The following is a 22,992-nucleotide window of genomic DNA, read 5'->3' as shown; positions in this document are numbered from 1 at the left end:
AACTTTAGGAACGTAACGAAAATTGTCACAGAGTCACCTGCACGGGCATGCTATGATATGACAAAGCCTACCATAGTCCGTGCAGACGCCAGTAGTTCTGGGTTTGGCGGGGTCCTACTACAGAAACATGATGAACAGTTAAAGCCAGTAGCTTAGTGCTCCAGGACTTTCACAGATGCTGAGAAAGTCTGAACATGGGACAAGTTTACCAGATATCTGAATGGCCTGTTGCATATTCACACTGCAGAAGGATCACAAACCCCTCATTCCACTGATAAACTGTAAAGACCTTGACGTAGTGCCTTTGAGGTACCAGAGACTGTTGATGCGCATGATGTGTTGTAACTCTACAGCTGAGTAGGTGCCGTGGAAGCAGCTTGTTATAGCACGCAGCCATTCCAGACAGACCTTAATGCTCGTGGTAATGGCTGGAGCGGAATGAGTGGAATAGTATCAAACACATCTATCACATGGGATCCATGTGTTAAGCCAACAGGCACCATCACGATTGAGAGGAACATCACAGTGGCATTCAGTTTGTCAATTTGCAGAGAAGAGAAAGCCAGAGAGAGGGAAGAAAGAGAAGAGCAGCATGGTTGGTGCGTCAGCAGTTCCAGACGTACTGTAAGATAGAGAATATGAAGGCCCTCTGTCATACTTCACATTCGCATTGTGTGAATGACCCTGAGTGTCTAGAGTGCTGCGCTCTGCACTGAGTGGGGCTGACGAATGGAGAGGGAGAGAGGCAGAGAGTGGTGGAATATGGGAGAGTTGGTTGTTACAGGTTGTTACAGATAATGGGGAGAAAGGGAAGACGCGGGAAGAGGGGGAGGTGAAATGGAAAATATTTGAAGATGAGAAATATGAAACAGAGAGAAAGGGAAGATATTGTTAGTGCCAGACGACCAGGAATGGAGTTTAGACAAACTGGAATCTAAATTGACTGGTTAACACCACCAACGTTAACAAAGACCACTTATAACAGCCATCAGTGATTATGCACTCTATGAGGAATACCAAATGTAAAATTGTACTGTGTAATACTAAAATATTGTTGTAATGTACACAATACCATCCATCAACCCCATGAAACACACATAATAACGACATAAGCTTAATTGACTCCCAAATGCCCTTAATGTCCTCAGTGATTGAGGAGCTCATTTCTATGGAGTTCTTGTGATACAGATGAGCTTTTATAGGGAAAGACAACTGGATTTTTTGTTGTTGTGCTTCTTATTTACTGAAAGCTGCCTGACAGCAATACATACCTTGTATAGGGGGGATTCCAGATGTCCTTGTCAGGAACACATAGCTAGTCAGGCATATGTTTAGTAGCACCTGCAGGTGTACTGTATGTTATACTGGTAGCTACACAAAGAACAAGCTGTTGGAAAGATGGAGTGGGATGGACAGAGGCATGGTTCTTCTGTGTGAAAACACAAAGAAATCAGTTCTGTAGAAGCTACTCTTCACGACAAAGGTGACCCCACAGACATTTTCATATGAAAGAGAAACAAAACATCAATCACTTATGACTAATTAATTATACAGAACTAACTATGCCATTATGCAATTATACACTAACCTCAAAGCACTAATTATGCAGTGTTTGTTGCTGTTCGTATCTATGGAGATAGCACTTAATATGATTTATTCCTTCATGAATATCAGTGACAGTTTTAGTTAGTGTTTTGGTTCAGTCTTCTTTGGTCTGGCTCGGAACCAATTTAAAGCCGGAGCTTTGAGTAGCAAAAACAATCAGTTTCAATATTTGCCATTGTCTGATCCCTCTGGCTTATTTCTCCTTTCTCTATGACAACCAATATACTATTTGTGTTTCTCTTTGTGTCCACTTGTACTATTTGTTGCTGTGGTTACATTAGTCTTGGAGAGGCATTGCGGACCTGTGAAATGTACCGTAGAAATCATAAACACTGCACTCTGCAATGTGTGCTGCACCTGCTGTTATGTTGGCCACACGCATGAGCGGTCAGCTGTCCTAGTCAACTTCTACTTCATATTTATCACATTAGCCACCATCTGCAGCTTTTGTTTAGGCAGCTGGCCTGGCACTATAGTCTCTGCTCTCCCTGGGAGAATCTGGGTGTTTGTGTAGGCAACCTTCTGACTCTTCTACACTGTGATGTGGTTGGAGGGAGGCCTCTTCTCCTCTTCTCGACACCACATCCTCTGAGGTTCGTTAGCACATTTGATCCTCTGCTCTGGATGGGGATTTGATGGCAAACTCACAGAATGTCATTGGATGTATTGACATTGATCCTGAACAGTTTTCAGCACTATTTGTCTCAGGAGGTGACTGGCTCCAAAGGGATAATTCAATGGGAAGTATGTGTCCAGGATTAAGTGGTTGTTTGTCTTCTTGGACTTCCTCAGCCTTTGACCCTGGAGTTTTGATTGATTCCCACCCGTCTAAAACTGATCTACACTACCTTACCCCCTTTAAATAATGACCTCATCCTTCCTTTACCCCAGAGAGAGATGAAGGGGTATCCGGAGTGATAGGGGATGGGGGGAATGGGGTAGGTAGAGGGTGGGATAGTGAAAGTGGAAGGATGGAAGACCGAGAAAGTAGATCACATGTTCTTGTTTTGTCATTCATCTTCTACAGGACCAAGCAGTTGTCACGGTGAGGTTATAGGACAGACAATAGGGAAGGAGTCTGCATAATGTAGCCTAGTGGTTAGAGTGTTTGACCAGGAACCAAAAGGTTGCTGGATTGAATCCCCGAGCTGACAAGGTAAAAATCTGTCGTTCTGCCCCAGAACAAGGCAGTTACCCCACTGTTCCCCCGTAGGCCGTCATTGTAAATAAGAATTTGTTCTTAACTGACTTGCCTGCTCAAAAAAAAGTGTGCATGTGTTAATGTGTGTGAAAGGGTGGAAAAACTCAATGTGCTGATGGTTAGCCTGTAAGTACCCATATTTTACTGCTTGTTTACCAGTGGCGCTGGGCTGGGCTGCTATGCTGCTGTGTGCTGTACTGGTTCCAGAACTGCTCTCGTTTCATCTGCAAGCATACAGCTGGGCCGGCAGGGGCACACTCAGAGCAATAAAGAGATTTGAGGCAGGGAAGGAAGGCTTTCTACCACCGTAGGAGCAATGCTGAGGTTTCTCTATGTGGACACATGGGTGTAAAGAGATGCTTTTTTGACAGAGAGACAGAGAGAGAGAGAGAGAGAGGGAGAGAGATTGAGAGAGAGAGATTGAGAGAGAGAGAGAGAGAGAGAGAGAGAGAGAGGGAGAGAGAGAGAGAGAGAGAGAGAGAGGTGGTGGTGAGAATAGGGACAGCGAAAGAGTCAGAGAAATTGACACTGCAGCTCTGGGTTCATGTGTTAGGGTAATGTGTAACATGGTGCAGATTTTAATAATAAGGAATGTCTCACATGATGCAGGACATGCAAACAGTCGGTCATCAACATCCATTTCCCCTTAGTCAATCGCTTAGTACAAAACCAAAACAGCTTTTATAGTTTTCAGCTATTGTAGGCTGGAAATGAAAATAGTCTGGAATTTCCCTCAGCCACGAAAACATGTGATATGAGTTACCATGTTGGAAGATGGATAGAGCATCAAAGCAGGTCAATGCTGTACAATTGTTTTGTAGAAAGAGCATGAAAGAGAAGAATACCCTCTTGTGAATAATCTCTAACATGATGCAAGTCAGCCAGCAGAGGGTGTGCTTGCTCTCTGGTCATGAAGCAAGCCAGAGAGCAGGGTTAGGCAGATTCCACTACATTCCTACAATAAACCAATTGAGCCCTCGGGAGAGTTATGTATCTTTGCTGATACTTATTCAATGGTAAAATGTTTTTATTTGGTTGTATTTAAAATAAGTTCTCACTATGCTACATTTTTTTCATATGAAATTTATACGCTTTTATTCATACAAAATCAGATGTTTGTGTATTCTTATATTAAGAAATATATACAAAATAAATGAAGTGCATTCAAATTCATGCACTGGACTTGAAAATGAAATGGTCATTCTGTCTGATGTTGCCATTGGAATGCTGAGACTGAGCGGTCCCTGGGGTTGATCTTAATTCATGATTAAGAGAAGTGCAACACTGCTCCTGGCTAATCTCTGCCAAAGTGAATTTTAATTGGTTTATTAAGATAATATCTTGTGCCCAAGTGAGCCATTTGCGGGATTGAAAGGTCACATATAAACACATATGGTGTGAGACCTTGGTTCACACGGGTCGTTTTAAACACAGTTATGTCTCCCAGCGGGTGAACGACGTCGTGCCGTCCCTTTGACTTTTCATTGAATAGGATGTAAAGGGAGCACCCTGTCTGTCAAACAATCCCTTTCACGTTATAAACCTCACACAGGCGACACCATTGGCTGTTGTTTAATTAACATTTATTCTGCTGTTGTTTGAGTAGAGAAACATTGCAGGAGAAATCAAAAATGTCCCCATCACTTTTTGTTCTGCAAGTAGACGAATTCGACTGCTCATATAATTTAGTATAATTGTAATCAATTTGGTAAGACACATTAGTTCAAATGAATTCAAAATACACTTTTAATTTAAATGGAATTCATTAAATAAGCAAGACGCGAAGTAGCTCTGGCTGGCCACAATCATATTAAGTAAAATAATATTGGTTTTAGATTTAGACTAACATTTGCACACTCTAACGTAATAGGTAAATACATTCAATCAAGGTTTCCCGTGTTAAAATAGCCTCTATGAAAACCCCCATTTCGGACTGGGATGATTGGCGCACACTATGCAGCACTCACTAAGCGCTGCCCTTTTCAAACGTCCCTTCAGCCCTAAGTGCACGAAGTCGGGTGAGCGCCGGCGGGTTTGAGAAACAGGCAAATCAAATCAGGAAAGTGACTGAACTGAAGTTGGACGTTTGGATTTTGGACTCTGCCATATCACTCATGCGAAAGAAAACTATGGAAAAAGTGGAAATAATATTTGATCACAGATGAATTCCGCTAAAACCTCAGAGTTTAGTCTTGGATTTACGAAACTCACTCGGATTCGAGAAGAAGATCCCAGTTATGTGGACGATCTCGTGGGCAACCTTAATAATGTGACCGGGAGGTTTTGTGTGAGCTATCAGTAAAGTATTATATTTGTAACAGTGTACAGAAATACCAATCGTCCCGCACTGAGTTATTCGGAGACTTGCTCTCAGCATAGGCTACACAAGCGCAGCGCACAGCCACAGAAAAGAGAGTTGGAGACGGCGTGGTGGGCTATTTTACTTTTAAGAAGGAAGCAGAACATTTTTTAAAAATAAATATTATTATTTAGATCGAATAGGCCGTATCAAACATTTGTGGATAATACAAATTAGCTTCAGTCCTCTGCTGCTTTGGAATGATGCCTGCGCGTTCAGTCGGAATTTACTTTCTACTCGGATTTATTCACATTTGTTCAGGTAAAGACTGCACTATTTCACCTTATCTGACTTGGGTTTTGACTTTGAATTTGAAAAGTAATATTCCTGTAATAGTCTATGCTCATGTGTGAGCGTTTATGAGCGTGTGCTTGTGTGCGACAATTAAAGATGGCATGGCATGGGTGGGGTGAGTTGATAAGTATCTACTGACTTAGGCTACACACAACTTTACTATCTGTTTCATCCTTTGACGTTGTGTGCTAAGCCCAGCGGTGTGGCATGAATTGGTCTTTGTCTGAATTATGGTCTGACTGTTGGCAGCCAGGATGTGCTCTTATTGCCTTAGTTGTGTAAAATAAAAAGCTCTCATAGTCTCACGTCAGAATGAGAAGTTCATCGATGTTTATCAAAAATCTAATTTCGAAGTTGTTCCGAACATCACATTTTGAAGTATTTGGTTACATCTCTGTATGTTCCCGGGTGAAGTGTAGACATTAACGCAGAATTCTTGAGGTTAGACATTAACTCCGAATGGTAAAGGTTAGGTTTAAAACAACAATATAAACATCTACTTTCTATAGCTGGATTTGAACATGCAACGTTTATAACCAGAGGCAGATGCTTACTGTATACCCGGCATCCCTGTCTACACCGTCTCGTGTCTAAAGTAACAGCACTCACTCACTGTTGCCCCTTGTGGCTATTATGAATCACTGGCAATCACATCAGCAGAGATCCTGAGATAAAGAGTGAGACCATGTCCTCCTTATATTGTTTTAGTGTCCTGACTGTGCCTTCTCCTGGGTAATCACCTGTCAGGGTGCCAGCTTTGCCGCTATCGGTGTTACACTTAGAGTCAAAGCGAGAAAGAGTGTGTTGTGTGTGTGTGTGTGTGTGTGTGTGTGTGTGTGTGTGTGTGTGTGTGTGTGTGTGTGTGTGTGTGTGTGTGTGTGTGTGTGTGAGAGAGAGAGAGAGAGAGCTGTGTTGTGAGAGAGAGAGAGAGAGAGAGAGAGAGAGAGAGAGAGAGAGAGAAAGACTGTGTTGCGTGTGAGCGAGAGAGAGAGAGAGAAAGAGTGTGTTGTGTGTGAGAGAAAGAGCAAGAGTGACTTGAAATAGTCATTCTTCAGGAGTAAATAAGCAAGAACAGATGAAGGGTTTGTGAACATGTAACAACCGGTCAACACACACTTTCTGGTCACTGAGATCAGCAGTGGTGCAGGTTATTAACGACTAACAGTAGAAAGAGGCCCAGGTCAGTGGAGAGAGGCCTAATGAAGTCCTATTAACAACACCACTAGTCTGAACGGGCTTGTGTACATACTGGTGGGACTGGCCCGTATCGATAGGACTAACAGTGATATAGAGATTTATAATATACTCTTTAAACAAAACCAATGGCCTTTTCTGTTTGATTGTGGATGAGCAAACTGCACTTAGCTATATGAACAAGGCATTTCATTGTATATGACATTTAATTGTGATCCCCGTTAGCTGATGCCAATGGCGATAGCTTATCTTCCTGTTGTCCGACTGATAACGAAAATATATTACAGACAAAAATACTTAACAATTTACAAAAACATTAACATAGACATTACAACTAAGTCAGATTGGAGAGAGGCATTGTGTTGTGAAGTGTTGTTTTATTAGTTTATTTAAAGCACCTTTTTCTGTTTGCTTGAGTAATTTGAGATGGAAGGGAGTTCCATGTGATCATGGCTCTATTCAATACTGTGCGTTGCCTTGAATTCATTCTGGATTTGGGGAATGTGAAGAGACCCCTAGTGGCATGTCTGGTGGGGTAAGTATGTCTGTCAAAGCTGTGTGAAGTTGAATATACAGACAATTTGGACATTTCAACACAGTAATATACAGTGGGGCAAAAAAGTATTTAGTCAGCCACCAATTGTGCAAGTTCTCCCACTTAAAAAGATGAGAGGCCTGTATATTTTCATCATAGGTACACTTCAACTATGAGAGAAAAAATGAGAAAAAGAAATCCAGAAAATCACATTGTAGGATTTTTAATTTATTTATTTGCAAATTGTGGTGGAAAACAATATTACCGGACAGCAATCAGGATGGGACAAGACCAGAGCCTGAACACCTAGCACAGTTGATTTGTGTGTCAAAAACGCAGAACATATTTTTATAACAAACATACCCCTCCCATCTTCACAACAACTTTGTCAATATGACGTGACCATGATAATTGACCATCCAACGTTAAAAAAACAGGAGTTTAGCTTCCTCAGCTCAGTGGTCACACCTTTCACACACAACTCCAGTTGAGGTTTAGGTCTTAGAGAAAGTTTTAAACCAAATACAATGCTTTTAGTTGTAGCTGTATTTAAGACCAGTTTATTATCAATCAACAGTTCGGATACTGACTGTAACTCCTTATTTATAGTTTCAGTGAACTCACTGGCTTTGGGTGCTGACATGTAGTGTGGAATCATCTGCATAAATAGCCATTCTAGCTTTGTGTGAGACCAGTGGCAAATAAAATATATATATATATATAATAAAACAGAGAGAAAGAAAGGGTGCTTTCCTATTTTTAGGCAGTGGAATTACTTTAGCTTCCCTCCATGCCTGTGGACACACACTCCTTTAGGCTTTGGTTAAAGAGCTAGCAAATAGGGGTGGCAATACAGTCTGCCACCATTCTCAATAGTATCCCATCATGGTTGTCAATGCCTGGTGGCTTATCATTATTGATGGATAACAATCGTTTTTCCACCTCTCTCACGACTTGACCAAATTCATAACAGCAATCCTTCTTTCAAAATTGTATATTAACAACAAAAATATAAACGCAACATGCAATACTTTCAATGATGTTACTCAGTTACAGTTCATATGAGGAAATCAGCCAAGTGAAATTAATTAGACCCTAATCTATGGATTTCACATGACTAGGCAGGGGCACAGCCATGGGTGGGCCTGAGAGGTCATAGGCCACTTGGGAGCCAGACCCACCCACTGGGGAGCCTGGCCCAGCCAATCAGAAGAACTTTTTCCCCACAAAGGGGCTTTATTACAGACAAAAATACTCCTCAGTTTCATCAGCTGTCCGGGTGGCTGGTCTCAGATGATCCCACAGGTGAAGAAGCCAGATCCTGGGCTGGCGTGGAGATCCTGGGCTGGCGTGATCACATGTGGTCTGCGGTTGTGAGGCCGGTTGGACGTACTGCCAAATTCTCTAAAACGATGTTGGAGGCGGCTTATGGTAGAGAAATTAATATTAAATTCTCTGGCAACAACTCTGGTGGACAGTCTTGTAGTCAGGATGCCAATTGCAAGCTCCCTCAACTTGAGACATCTGTGGCATTGTGTTGTGCACATTTTAGAGTGGCCTTTTATTATCCCCAGCACAAGGTGCAGCTGTGTATTGATCATGCGGTTTAATCAGCTTCTTGATATGCCACACCTGTCAGGTGGATGGATTATCTTGGCAAAGGAGAAATGCTAACTAACAGGGATGTAAGGAAATGTGTGCTCAACATTTGAGAGAAAATAAGCTTTTTGTGTGTTTGGAAAATGTATGGAATGTTTTATTTCAGCTCATGAAACATTGGACCAGCACTTTACATGTTGCATTTCTATTTCTGTTCAGTATACACAAATATTATTGTTCACTATTCAATGTTGTCATTTCACTTCTGAGTTTTCCCACCTTACCTCACTTATAATTTACTGTATCACAATTCCAGGAGGTCAGAAGCATATGTACACTGTTGATTGTGCCTTTAAACAGCTTGGAAAATTCCAGAAAATGATGTCATGGCTTCAGAAGCTTCTGATAGGCTAATTGACATAATTTGAGTCAATTGAAGGCCTACCTTAAAGCTCAGTGCCTCGTTGCTTGACATTATGGGAAAGAGTGCAAATCAATCCCAGAACAACAGCAAAGGACCTTGTGAAGATGCTGGAGGAAACAGGTACAAAAGTATCTATATCCACAGTAAAACGAGACCTATACTGACATAACCTGAAAGGCCGCTCAGCAAGGAAGAAGTCACTGCTCCAAAACCACCATAAAAAAGCCAGACTATGGTATGCAACTGCAAATGGGGACAAAGATCGTACATTTTGGAGAAATTTGGTCTGGTGCATTTCAAAAAATGGATGGCATATTGAAGAAACATCTCAAGACATCAGTCAGGAAGTTAAATCTTGGTCGCAAATGGGTCTTCCAAATGGACAATGACCCCAAGCATGCTTCCAAAGTGGCAAAATGGCTTAAGGACAAAAAAGTCAAGGTATTGGAGTGGCCATCACAAAGCCCTGACCTCAATCCAATAGAAAATTTGTGGGCAGAACTGAAAAAGCGTGTGCGAGGAAGAAGGTCTACAAACCTGATTCAGCTACACCAGCTCTGTCAGGAAGAATGGACCAAAATTCACCCAACTTATTGTGGAAAGCTTGTGGAAGGCTGCCTGAAACATTTGACCCAAGTTAAACAATTTAAAGGCAATGCTACCAAACACTAATTGAGTGTATGGAAACTTCTGACCCACTGGGAATGTGATGAAAGAAATAAAAGCTGAAATAAATCATTCTCTCTACAATTATTCTGACATTTCACATTCTTAAAATAAAGTGGTGATCCTAACTGACCTAAGACAGGGAATTTTTACTAGGATTAAATGTCAGGAATTGTGAAAAACTGAGTTTAAATGTATTTAGCCAAGGTGTATGTAAACTTCCGGCTTCAACTGAATATATCATGGAGTTATGAAGACATATGGTGTTTGGGAAACACTGTTATGAGTAAGTTAGATTGCGGCCCCATTACCGGCTTAATGTGTCATAGCAGTAATGTGTTGAGGAAGTGCTAATGTTATGGTGCAGCACAGCGTCCAGAAAAACAGTCGCTTTCAAACTAGGGTTTTCGTGGCTAATTGAGGTAAAACAGGAATTCTACTCATAGATTATGCATGTATGAACTACACATTGACACGTCCAGCCCAAAGCAGAAGGTTTAAAAAGTACTTAGTAGTCGCCAGAGTTCCGGAGCATGTCTTTATTGCCCTTTTTCAAGCCGGGCTTGTGTGTGTGTGCGTGTGCGTGTGTGCGTGTGTGCGTGTGCGTGTGCGTGTGCGTGTGTGTGTGTGTGTGTGTGTGTGTGTGTGTGTGTGTGTGTGTGTGTGCGTGTGCGTGTGTGTGTGTGTGTGCGCGTGCGCGTGTGTGTGTGTGTGTGCAGGCCTCCTTCTTACCCCAGAGTAAAGGGACAGTAGAGGTAGCAGGTCCATGATAGCCCAGTGGCCTGCTGTGCTGCATACCATCCGTTCAAAGTGGCCCCTGTTTACTAAACAGATTGTTCTCAGGTGCTTCGCTCCATAGCTTAGCTTTGCCCACCCTACTTGGACGAGTATTTTAAGTATGCCACCTTATCTTGTCTCTCCGTCTCCACGGCACAACAACAGATGAGAGAACAGAGGATCATTAAGTATAAGACCATTCTAGACCTGTACAGGTGTTGTGCTCAGGGTGCTTCTCAGACAGACTAGTGCAGCTTTGTGTAGCTGCCTCGCCTAGAACATCCCTGCTATGACACTCATTCCTCTTCTCAATGCTACATTTGGCATTGTAATTGAACAATCCGTACACTTTAAATGATGCCCATTAAAAGCAATCGGAAATCATTTGTTCCCCCTGCAAATCCGAATGATGCATCCCTGGAGTGGCGACATGATGCTAAGCAGCCCTACCCATCGGTCCCACCGCTCCCCCCTCCCCTCGCCTCCATGTTTTTAACAGCCAACGTTCTCCTTAATGAATGCTCTGTAAACTCTCAGCCTCAAACGGGAATCTCTCCCAAGAGAAACACATCTATGTTTTTTCTCTTTTGAATTGTGTTTTCCTGGACTGTTGTTTCCAACACTGCTCGTATAAGGGGCTTGTGAATGACGAACATTGGCCTGAGATAATAGCCTCCTTCCTGTCCAAACCTTGTTTGGCCTTGAGACTCTCTCAGCCATGGCTGGGCCAGATATCTCATTCTGAAGGAGGTCAGGAAGGAGTGTGAGAGGAGGAGGGAACAGAACCGAAATGGGTCAGAATATGCTCTGTCATTTGCGTTTCCACTTTGAACTTGGAGACACCTGGCCTGCCACTGCCTTGATAGCTGAGCACAGGTCAGAGTTCACATGTACCTGGACACACTGGCTTGTTGACAGTGACACAGTGAGCACCCATGCTCCTGACAGAGGGACAGCCCACAGTCTTGTGTTGTGACACCGTCAGTAATAACACAGCATGGAGTATTATGAACTAATGCAGCTTGATGAGGAGGCTGACCTGCTACGTCATCCCGTATGCTAATGAGTCTCCCTCCAGTCTATTTGATCCTGACTGTGATTCACTGTGTTCCTTCACTAATGAGACTCCTCTGCTACGCATGATGAAGCTGATGGCTGGGCCGCCTTGTGCTCTAAAGAGTCTCCCTTTCATGTCCCTGTTCTTGACGGACTTGTCAGTTTCCTCTTGTTCTTCCTTTGGAATAATGAACTAATGAGGGAGAAGCAGCACCGTTTGAACGGAATGTGTCTCCCAGCATGTCCACCATAAGATGTGAATGACTGAGTCAGGAAGAGGGAATAAGGGAGGAAGGGAGAGAGGGGGGGTGGAGAAGTGAACCGTGTGCGTTATCTCCCCTTACAGTATGTTTAAGGAGCATTCGTATCCTCACATCAGGGCCGGAGCTGGTTCATTCTAGCTGGCTGAAGTCTGCTCAAATGGTTGTGTTTGTTTAAAAGGAAACACACACTCACAGCTCAAGCTAAACGTGGCATTCAGTCATTCCTATGTTTTCTTTCTCTCTCTCCTGCCGGCAGCAATCTTGGCACGGCTTACGTTCTTAACCACATCATAATGGTTTTTAAAGCAATTTGTTTCTTTGTCGTTTTGGGGTGGATATTTTAAACCTGGTTTGTGATTTATCATTGAATTGAGTTGGCAGTGTTTTTGTTGAGAGTTGAGCTGGAGGTGACAGTCTGGCAAGATTACGTTGTTACCTTTTTTCTTACGTCGTGTTCCCTTGTCCTAACACACACACACACACTCCCACACACAACCCAGTGATCTACAGTTAACCATTATGGAAACAAAGCTGTGACAAATGGACCCTGTAAGCCAGGTGTGTTGCCAAGCCACTAGAAAGAAGAGCACTACACTGACACAACGAGAATACTGCTCACTAGGAACACTTGAATACCTGACAAAGGGATTTTATCACTCTACCAGAGTAAAACTAAGACCTGCAATAAACCACAATAAAACCACACCGCTATGCAGCTGTAACCATCCATTTGTTTCCACTGCTTTGTCAGTCTTGGTCATGCTGTATTGGTTTGCAGCTCAACAAAGCACAGTGCAGTTATATAAAGTGCATTTAGAGTGAATTTTGCATTGGTATATCTTGTTTTTATTTCCCGAACTAACAAATGGATCATCTTTCCTTTATCGACAAGTTGTTTGAAAGATCCTTTGTGTGTTGGGACATAGGTGTGTGTGTGCGTAATGGTATTTGTGTGTGTGTGTGTGTGTGTGTTTGTGTGTTGTAAGAGCTGCGCTGAAAGCAGTGTTTCCTGATTGCTTTCCTTGTTTACGTGCTGGTTTCCTGGGGTGCTCAGTGAGCTGAGGAAGACATGGAGGGCTTTAACAAGTGTCTGTGGGGCTACAGGTCAGAGGTCATCACACATCCACACACACACACACACACGCATGCATACACACACACACACACACACACACACACACACACACACACACACACACACACACACACACACACACACACACACACACACACACACACACACACCCCTGAAGAGAGCCTGGAATGTGTTTCTGAATGATTGTTCCTGGCCTGGGGCATGGAGCATCTCCTGGCCTGAATGGCCTGGGGCATGGAGCTTGATTGTTCCTGGCCTGGGGCATGGAGCTCCCCATCTCTGAATGATTGTTCCTGGCCTGGGGCATGGAGCTCCCCATCTCTGAATGATTGTTCCTGGCCTGGGGCATGGAGCTCCCCATCTCTGAATGATTGTTCCTGGCCTGGGGCATGGAGCTCCCCATCTCTGAATGATTGTTCCTGGCCTGGGGCATGGAGCTCCCCATCTCTGAATGATTGTTCCTGGCCTGAGGCATGGAGCTCCCCATCTCTGAATGATTGTTCCTGGCCTGGGGCATGGAGCTCCCCATCTCTGAATGATTGTTCCTGGCCTGGGGCATGGAGCTCCCCATCTCTGAATGATTGTTCCTGGCCTGAGGCATGGAGCTCCCCATCTCTGAATGATTGTTCCTGGCCTGAGGCATGGAGCTCCCCATCTCTGAATGATTGTTCCTGGCCTGAGGCATGGAGCTCCCCATCTCTGAATGATTGTTCCTGGCCTGGGGCATGGAGCTCCCCATCTCTGAATGATTGTTCCTGGCCTGGGGCATGGAGCTCCCCATCTCTGAATGATTGTTCCTGGCCTGAGGCATGGAGCTCCCCATCTCTGAATGATTGTTCCTGGCCTGGGGAGCATGGAGCCTCCCCATCTCTGAATGATTGTTCCTGGCCTGAGGCATGGAGCTCCCCATCTCTGAATGATTGTTCCTGGCCTGGGGCATGGAGCTCCCCATCTCTGAATGATTGTTTGTTCCTGGCCTGGGGCATGGAGCTCCCCATCTCTGAATGATTGTTCCTGGCCTGAGGCATGGAGCTCCCCATCTCTGAATGATTGTTCCTGGCCTGGGGCATGGAGCTCCCCATCTCTGAATGATTGTTCCTGGCCTGGGGCATGGAGCTCCCCATCTCTGAATGATTGTTCCTGGCCTGGGGCATGGAGCTCCCCTCTGAATGATTGTTCCTGATCTGGCCTGGAATGAATTTGTTCCTGGCCTGGGGCATGGAGCTCCCCATCTCTGAATGATTGTGGCCTGGCATGGAGCCTCTGAATGATTGTTCCTGGCCTGGAGCTCCCCATCTCTGAATGATGAGATTGCTCCCCATCTCTGAGCTCCCCATCTCCCTGGCCTGGGGCATGGAGCTCCCCATCTCTGAATGATTGTTCCTGGCCTGGGGCAGAATGATTGTTCCTGGCCTGAGGCATGGAGCTCCCCATCTCTAAATGATTGTTCCTGGCCCATGGAGCTCCCCATCTCTGAATGATTGTTCCTGGCCTGGGGCATGGAGCCCTGGCCTGGGGCATGGAGCTCCCCATCCTGAATGATTGTTCCTGGCCTCATGCCCATGGTACTCTCTGAATGATTGTTCCTGGCCTGGGGCATGGAGCTCCCATCTCTGAATGATTGTTCCTGGCCTGAGGCATGGAGCTCCCATCTCTGAATGATTGTTCCTGGCCTGGGGCATGGAGCTCCCCATCTCTGAATGATTGTTCCTGGCCTGGGGCATGGAGCTCCCCATCTCTGAATGATTGTTCCTGGCCTGAGGCATGGAGCTCCCCATCTCTGCCTTCAGACTGTTGCATCCTGGACCTGAGGTGAACCTGAAAGGACCCCCCCTAGACAACCCTGTCAACTGACCCCAAACCAAACCTGCAATCGTCCCTCTGCATACCAACCAACCTGGTCCATGTTGGTCTGTTGACCTGGATAGACCATGGGTCCCCAAGCTAAAGAATGCAAAGAGTATTGTGGTTTACTGTATGCTATTTGGTCTATCTCTACCAAAGCTTCCTGTCCTTCTAAAGTGTCCGGCATCTGCTGTGTGCTCAGTGCTCAGGGTGAGCGAGGGCAGTTTTGGATAATTTGTTCTGTAAATAAACGCTGCTTAGTTTTCTCTCCAGCCCATAAGGTTGTCTGTGGTTGGTTGAGATCAGGAGGGATCCCACGCGTCCGGCTCTGGAGGGTCTGTTTACTCTGGCTTTCCAGCCAGTGTCCTCCTCCTCCTCCCGCAGTAAAGCTATATGGAGACAGGGAGTGTGTGTGTGTGTGTGTGTGTGTGTGTGTGGAGAGGGTCAGCCAGCTGGTTTCACTCTCAGATGGCTTTCAAAAGAGTCTTTGTGAAAAACACATTTGGAGTGGATATTATGCTGTTATGACAAGGCCTCATGGGTTGCCAATACCCCAGTGAGGTTCTAAGCTATAAACAAGGACCTAATAGTGACCTACGTTATGCTGTGTTTGTTTTTGGAGCGTCAATATCAGCTTTTCCCCTAAATAAACTGTGTCTGAATACAGAGTGGAACCCATTGAGCAGTGCCGACCCAGGTGGAAATGTTTCATCAAATAAAAGGCTGTTCCCCTCACCCATTGCCCCTAGCCGGTTTCCTACAGGGAGCCTCCTGTGGTCAGAGGGAGAGGGTCTGACTAACCACTCTCCCATCCCCACCTCCCCCCGTCTTGTCCCCCTCGCCTTTTACATGTGGGAGTCGAAACCCTCAGGACTTCCCGACACATCTACATTCTCTTAACTCCCCCGGAATTCGTTATAGTGTTCTTGACATCAGCTGAACGTTTACTAAAACACAACTATTAGGCAGCTTCACACCCTGGATGGGAGGGTTTACACATAACCTTGTATGTTTACAGAAGACATCTAATATAATGCGATAGGGTTGCAACCCACACACTCGGGGCACCTAGAGACAAGTACCCCTCATCTCATCATACAAGATTGTTTATTTAACCCAGACAGAACCCACCTTGACTGATTGACTCATAACTAGCTTCATACTTGACCCTCTTCTTGTCCTCCCTCTCCACCTCCTCCCATACCCTTCCTGACAGTACAGTGACAGAACTCAGACAACATGCCCTCCTCTCTAGGTTCAATTAGCACCCACTGTTCTAGGGCTAACCTCATCATTAAGAGTTCCCCCCAACATATAACAAACCACCCACCTGCCCCAATTGGATTTCAATGGGAAATTAGCTGTATTAGATAGTCTATGGTTAATGGAGGATTACGTTTGTGTGGGAGGTGTGTATGGGAGGAATGATGTTTTCTAATGTCAGCTGTAAAATGCCATGGTGATAGCAGGTCAATAGCAGTTGCTGATATTAATTTGGCTCTATGTCAACTCTTTCAGTTCTATAAAGGTGCCTATCGATTAATGGACTAAATATGAGATCAGTAATCTTCTCACACACACACACACACACACACACACACACACACACACACACACACACACACACACACACACACACACACACACACACACACACACACACACACACACACACACACACACACACACACACACACACACACGCACACACACATTAGTGATTAGCTTGGCTCTTTGACTAATTAAACCCAGGATTAGAGCTAATCAGGATGTGTGAAACAGCTCAGTCTCGTTAGGGATGATAGGCGAGGAATGCACATTATCCCTGTACCACACACTCAATCCTCCTGCACTCTCCCCCTCGCTTAGCCAGTCATTGGTGACACACCAGATACACAGTTCAAAGCTTTCAAGGGAAGACTGAATCCTAATGAATAGCTTTCCCATCTGTGCCATTCTCTTTTATTAAAGAGACCAAAACACACTTAGTTTGCAGATCTATGATGAGCCAGTAGCTGTAATGCTGGGGCCTGGGATCCATTGATAAGCATGTGTAATGAGTCAAGCTGAAGGCTCCAATAGTTCCCATAATTATTTGTGATACACCCCTGCTGCATTATACCTCCCCTCATCCCACCCCACTATTCTTACCCTAAACCCCAGCAGCTTTGTGATCATGCCCCTCTCATCTGAATGAGGAAGAGAAAGCGAGGGGGGTCCGGACTGGGAGTCAATGCGGTGGTGTTACGATAAGCTGAGATCAGCCTGTCGATGTGCATCAGGGACACTTTCTATTAGATTTCGACAGAATTCTGCTGGATACGTGTTGATTTTCCACTTTTAAAACCCAGGCATTAACATTTTAAGGAGTCAGAACTCTGAGGCGTCACGGTGGCCTAGTGGTTAGAACGTTGGACTAGTAAACGGAAGGTTGCAAGTTCAAACCCCCGAGCTGACAAGGTACAAATCTATCGTTCTGCCCCTGAACAGGCAGTTAACCCTAGGCCGTCATTGAAAATAAGAATTTGTTCTTAACTGACTTGCCTAGTTAAATAAAGGTAAAAATAAAATAAAAAGGAGTCAGTCTCTGTCATAATGTCCCATGGAATAAATTAATTTAATAGACTATGGAGAAAATAGCTTGGTATACTGTAATTGTGAACATTCTTCTATTGTGTTTGGAGCTCTTGCCTCCTCCATTGTGGCGGTGGTTCAACCAGATGGATGGATAAACCATCCCGATCATAGCTCCAGTCCCGAGAGGCTGGCATCATTCCTGGTCTGGTCTGGTCTGGCCTGGGCCCAGCATGGTGTGGTCGGTATGCTCTACCACAGCCTCTCTCCATCAAATCAAGTCCCATCCTACCAGCTCCTGTCCTCCAGCCACTCGTCACCTAACATGGCTGATTTGAGTTACAGTCTTAGAGGGAGTGAGTGAGAGTGCCTCATCAGCAGCAGCAGTATAGTATTGTGCCCTGAGGGCTAACCTTGTTATCACACAGAGTGGACATGCCTATCTTCAGCTTAATTAACCAGAGGTTGACCTTGTAATGGAGCCTCAGCCTGCCTGACCTATCTGGAGCCAGTCTCCTCTCCTAGCAGAGCAGCACTCAGTACGGACGGACGGACGGACACCGTGTCTGGAGGCTTCTAATTAAGAGCTGGAATGAAGGGGGATTTCATTAGTGAGTGAGGGAGATAGTTGCTGTACGACGTGGGAGTGATTGAGTCAGTATGTGTGTTTGTGTATAGAGTTTGTATGTGTACTGTGTGTGTGTGTGTGTGGGCGTTTGTGGGCCTATACGGTTTCTGTGTACAGTGTTTGTTATAGTGTGTGTGTGTGTCCATATGGGTTTTTCGCGTGTGTTGTAAAGCGTGGGTGTGCGCAGCATTTCAGGTGGAGCCCGAGATAGGGGCCAGGAACAGGCTTGTCTGTTTGGCTTGTTCAGCCATACACACTTGAATGCAGCAGATACAAAAGACATGAATACGTGTCTCTCATCTATTCAGTCTAATGCACACATCACAAATACTTCATCGCTGAGTGATCATAACAATACCCTCCTGTTCCTGTGTGGACTGCAGTAAGCTGATGATGATGGCTATTGCTCCTCCTCTGCAGTAGAAGTAGCAGTGCACTCAGTCCGTCTCTCTCAGGCTGGGTTACAGTACATCCAGAGCCCTTCTCGTCTCTCTCCCCGAATATAAAAGTCCAGAGTTGAGTAACGACCACAGTGTGTGGCGATCCGCCAGCCCCTCCATTGCAGAGGCGCTCAAACTGCTACTTCAAGCTAAATTTGATGCCTTTGTGACTATCTGAAATTGAAACCTTACCTCATCGGAAGAAATTGCTCCAGGGTGATGGGGGTGGTGGGATTGGGAGGTGGAGGGAGTGACTGGGGTGAAGGGGGTGGGGATCAGAGCTGTTGAGTGGTGCTGTCTCTGACATTCGTGGTCTCTAGTGGTTGTGTGTGGAAATAATGAACTCATGAGAGATCCAGGCCGAGGATCAGTGGCTGTGTGGATGAGCTCCTTGATAAAAGGGAACTTCAGATAGTCATTAATCTCACTGACATTTGCTCCCATAGAACACCCCTCCGCACCAGGCTCAGCTCAGCAGCAACACACCTTGGTTTCACCTCGAAACGTTCAAACCCGCAGTGTCTCTGACACACACACGCACAATAGTGTACCGCTGCTTCTGACAACATGATGTCTTGTACGATTGATAATAACGCATGGTTGATATTTTTTGATTCAAGGCCTCGACATAATAGTCGATTTGATGGGAGGTTATGCAGGGTTGCGTGGCTGCTGTATAATGAGTGTCCTGCAGTGCAAATGTCATAAGCCCTTAATCCTACCCCCTCTAGCCACATGGAGTCCACTCCATCCACACAGCCTCATCTTTCACTGAACCCACCCACTGCTGTTAGAGCATAGATTGCTGTCTCTCAGTTTCTCTGTCTCTCTACACTCACACATACATCACGCAAAGTGCCTATAGGAATCCCTTAATACCAGCATGCAGTGTGCGAGGGGAGAGAGAAAGGGAGATGCGATACAATAGGAAATGTCATCTCGTCGAGGGGGAAGAGATGTCCTGGGGGGGTGATTGACATTAGCAGAATTCCTGTGGATTCAGGTTGGGTAATTATAGAGCTCTAGGAAGGGCTATTCTTCACCATAATGAACTGACTTCTCTATGGCAGGGCACTGCATTGCTGGACTGTGTGTTTTATTGCCACTCTTCCCTCTGTAATTCTTTTTTATTGACAGTCTCAAAGGTCAAATTGTTTTGCAGATGTGTTGTGTTTGAGGGATGGTTCCATAGCATATACCACAGTAGGAGAAGACTGGATAAGAGGGATGAGGGTCTCTCTAATGTGGACTGGGTCAGAGTGGGGATGAAGGCTCAGTTGTTTCCAGCCTTAATCACTCATAAAGACTGGTGTGGGTCCTGGGAGGGAGATGGGAGTTATAATGTGTGGTTCATAAGCTCACAACCTTAGCCCCCAGGGTAGATTTGTCTCAGCTCCCAGTCCCAGTGTGGATCTCCCAGTTTCCAGTCCATCTAATGACTAACTGTGGCCTTGGCCAGGCTAGGGGAACACTTATCTGTCCCCTAGCCCCCCGCCTCCAACAGAAGTGAATGTCTTTTTAACGATGTCCCAGCCATGCGCTTTACTGTGGCTGTATTGATAGAAAATGTCTCCTCCAGCTGAATTTGCCCCTCATTAATTTCCCATCCTAATATTTATGTTGCCTTGTTAAGCACGCGTTAAATCCCAATGCCATTTTCCCAAAGATCCCTTCATTCCGCCAGGCTGCTCCCGGGATTGTTTTCCCCCCTCCCCCTCCCTCCCTCCCTCCCTCCCTCCCTCCCTCCCCCTCCCTCCCTCCCTCCCTCCCTCCCTCCCTCCCTCCCTCCCTCCCTCCCTCCCTCCCTCCCTCCCTCCCTCCCTCCCTCCCTCCCTCCCTCTGTGCCCCTCGTCTGAGATCAGCCTCCTCTGGAAACAGCAGCCTTCTCGGAATCTCAATCCTGCCTTGGATTTATGATGCCATTTAATTCCCATTCAGGCCAATAACATCAAGGGCTCCGACCATTCATTCTGCTGTTCCACAGGACCTTGGAAATAGCTTCCGTAGACCGGCCAAAGTGAGAGAGTTGTTTCAAGTTGTAAAAGGGTGTTTGTGTGGTTGTGTGTGTTTGTGATGGGGATTATAGAAGTGGGGATATGCCATCCTGAGTGGGTTATGGTTCTATGCTGCTGTGTAAATGACTTGGTGCACAGTGCTGCTCAGGCTGTCTCCTCACAGTGTGACAGAGAGTTGACATCTGGCTGCCGCTGCCAAGGGCGTCATTAAGATCTAAAATACATGCTGTTCATGCTGACACACACACCAGTGGCGGTCGGTGCCGTTTCAGATGAGGGAGGAGGATATTATTTTTCATAAGCCTGGCCTTATTTCTATTACACCATATTGGATGACTGTCATTCATATTCCATTCACCCAACTCAATGTAACAGCAATAAGTTTACATGATACTCTAATTTTCCCTATACCCATCATGAGTTTGCTACAACCTAGCCTATTAATATTTGTAGGTGCACATAGGTTGAGAGAAGAGTTTGCGGTGGGAGACAGTGACACATTCAATACCTTCTTGCACATTCTTGTCTGCATCTAGCTGATCATAGGGTGTAATCATTAGTCCAAATTCAGACAAATTCAGGTACGTTTATCCCCGTTTCGCTTGATTCCGTCTAGGAAACGTTTTTCAACAGAATCGGCAGAATGAATACACCCCTGATCACAGTTCACTTTTATAGCAGCCACATTGTATTTCTTCTCGCGTTCCCTTTGTCGCTTGTGGACTGCTGTATGTGACGTTTCAAAGCCAAACCATATCATAACTGCTACACACAGCCTACATCGTTGTCCCTATATTAGCTAAAGTATTGTCATAATCAACATAGCTAATAGAACTAACGCGTTAGTAAATCAGCTGCAATCGTGCAGTAAGACTGTTAAGATGGCCCCGAAGAGGATGGCTGACATTATACATGCTCCTAACCAACTGTGCTATTTTGTTAGTTTTTTTGTGTGGTTATTTTGTGTTGTTAGATTTTTACTTGTTTTGTATGTAATGTTGCTACTACAATCTCTTATGACTGAAAATAACTTCTGGAACAGTGATTACTCACCTCAAACTGGAAGAAGCTTTTTCTTTTAACGAGATCGAAGAGAAGGATATACTGCTTTTCTTGGAACAGGCCCAAATCCCCGTCATTTGCGTGAAAAAGGACGGAGAAAAAGGGGGCGGAGGTTGGGCTGCCTTCTGAGAATTCATAGGCGAGCGAATTGCCATCTGTTTTTATTGGCTAACGTGCAATCATTGGAAAAAAAATGTATGACCTACGATTAAGACTATCCTATCAACGGGACATTAAAAACTGTAATTTCTTATGTTTAACCGAGTCGTGGCTGAACGACGACACAAATAATCTAGAGCTTGCAGGTTTTTCAATGCACTGGCAGAACAGAGAAGCTATGTCTACTAAGACGAGGGGTGGGGGTGTGTGTCTATTTTTCAATAACAGCTGGTGCAAGATGTCTAATGTTAAAGAAGTCTTCGAGGTATTGCTCACCTGAGGTAGAGTACCTTATGATAAGCTGTAGACCCCACTATCTACCAAGATACTTCTCTTTTATATTATTCACAGCTGTCTATTTACCACCACAGACCAATGCTGGCACTAAGACAGCACTCAACTAACTCTATAAGGCCATTTTTTATTAAGAAAATGCTCATCCAGAAGCGGCACTCCTAGTGACCGTGGACTTTAATGCAGGCAAACTTAAATCAGTTTTACCAAATTTTTATCAAACAAGCAAAGCGTCAATACAGGATTAAGATTGAATCCAACTTAATCCAAGGATTAAGATTGAATCCAATCCACTGCGCTACCCGGGCCTCCTATCCTTGTCTCATCGTGGTTTGCTTGCATTTCAGAGGACGCATGGCTCTCGACCTTTGCATCTCCCGAGTCTGTACGGGAGTTACAGCGATGAGACAAGACTGTAACTACTACCAATTGGATACCATGAAATTGGGGAGAAAAACGGGGTAACAAAAACTACACCAGCTCTGATGCTGGTCGGATGTGGCAAGGCTTGAAAACTATTACGAAGGAAAGGGCCAGACAGATTACCAGGACGTGTACTTAAAGCATATGCGGACCAACTGGGAAGTGTCTTCACTGTCATTTTCAACCTCTCCCTGACCAAGTCTGTAATACCTACATGTTTCAAGCCGACCACCATAGACCCTGTGCCCAAGGAAGCGATAGTAACCTGCCTAAATGATTACCGCTCCATAGCACTCACGTCGGTAGCCATGAAGTGCTTTGAAAGGCTGGTTATGGCTCACATCAATAGCAATCTCCCAGATACCCTAGACCGACTCCAATTCGCAGACCGCCCCAACAGATCCACAGATGACGCAATTTCAATCTCACTTCACAATGCCCTTTCCCACCTGGACAAAAGGAACACATATGTGACAATGCTGT

The 22,992-nt window shown here is 45.0% G+C and overlaps 1 protein-coding gene across 2 annotated transcripts in view; it reads left to right on the top strand.

Annotated features, from left to right (window-relative positions):
• Positions 1–22,992, top strand: part of LOC135550475 (roundabout homolog 1-like) — a 226,874-nt gene that overhangs the window by 57,464 nt on the left and 146,418 nt on the right. Inside the window, exon 1 of one of the 2 annotated variants that reach the window (XM_064981320.1) lies at positions 4,805–5,426. The exons of the other annotated variant lie outside the window; for it this stretch is intronic. Within the exon in view, the coding sequence (XP_064837392.1) occupies positions 5,366–5,426 (61 nt within the window). The 5' untranslated portion in view covers positions 4,805–5,365. Of the gene's footprint in view, positions 1–4,804; positions 5,427–22,992 lie in introns of those variants that run through there. 2 annotated transcript variants of the gene reach the window in all.

The sequence above is a fragment of the Oncorhynchus masou genome, chromosome 12 (genome assembly GCF_036934945.1).
Source record: "Oncorhynchus masou masou isolate Uvic2021 chromosome 12, UVic_Omas_1.1, whole genome shotgun sequence".
Taxonomy (NCBI): Eukaryota; Metazoa; Chordata; class Actinopteri; order Salmoniformes; family Salmonidae; genus Oncorhynchus; species Oncorhynchus masou.
Note: the sequence above shows the minus strand (reverse complement) of the source record. Positions and strands in the feature narration are given on the sequence as shown.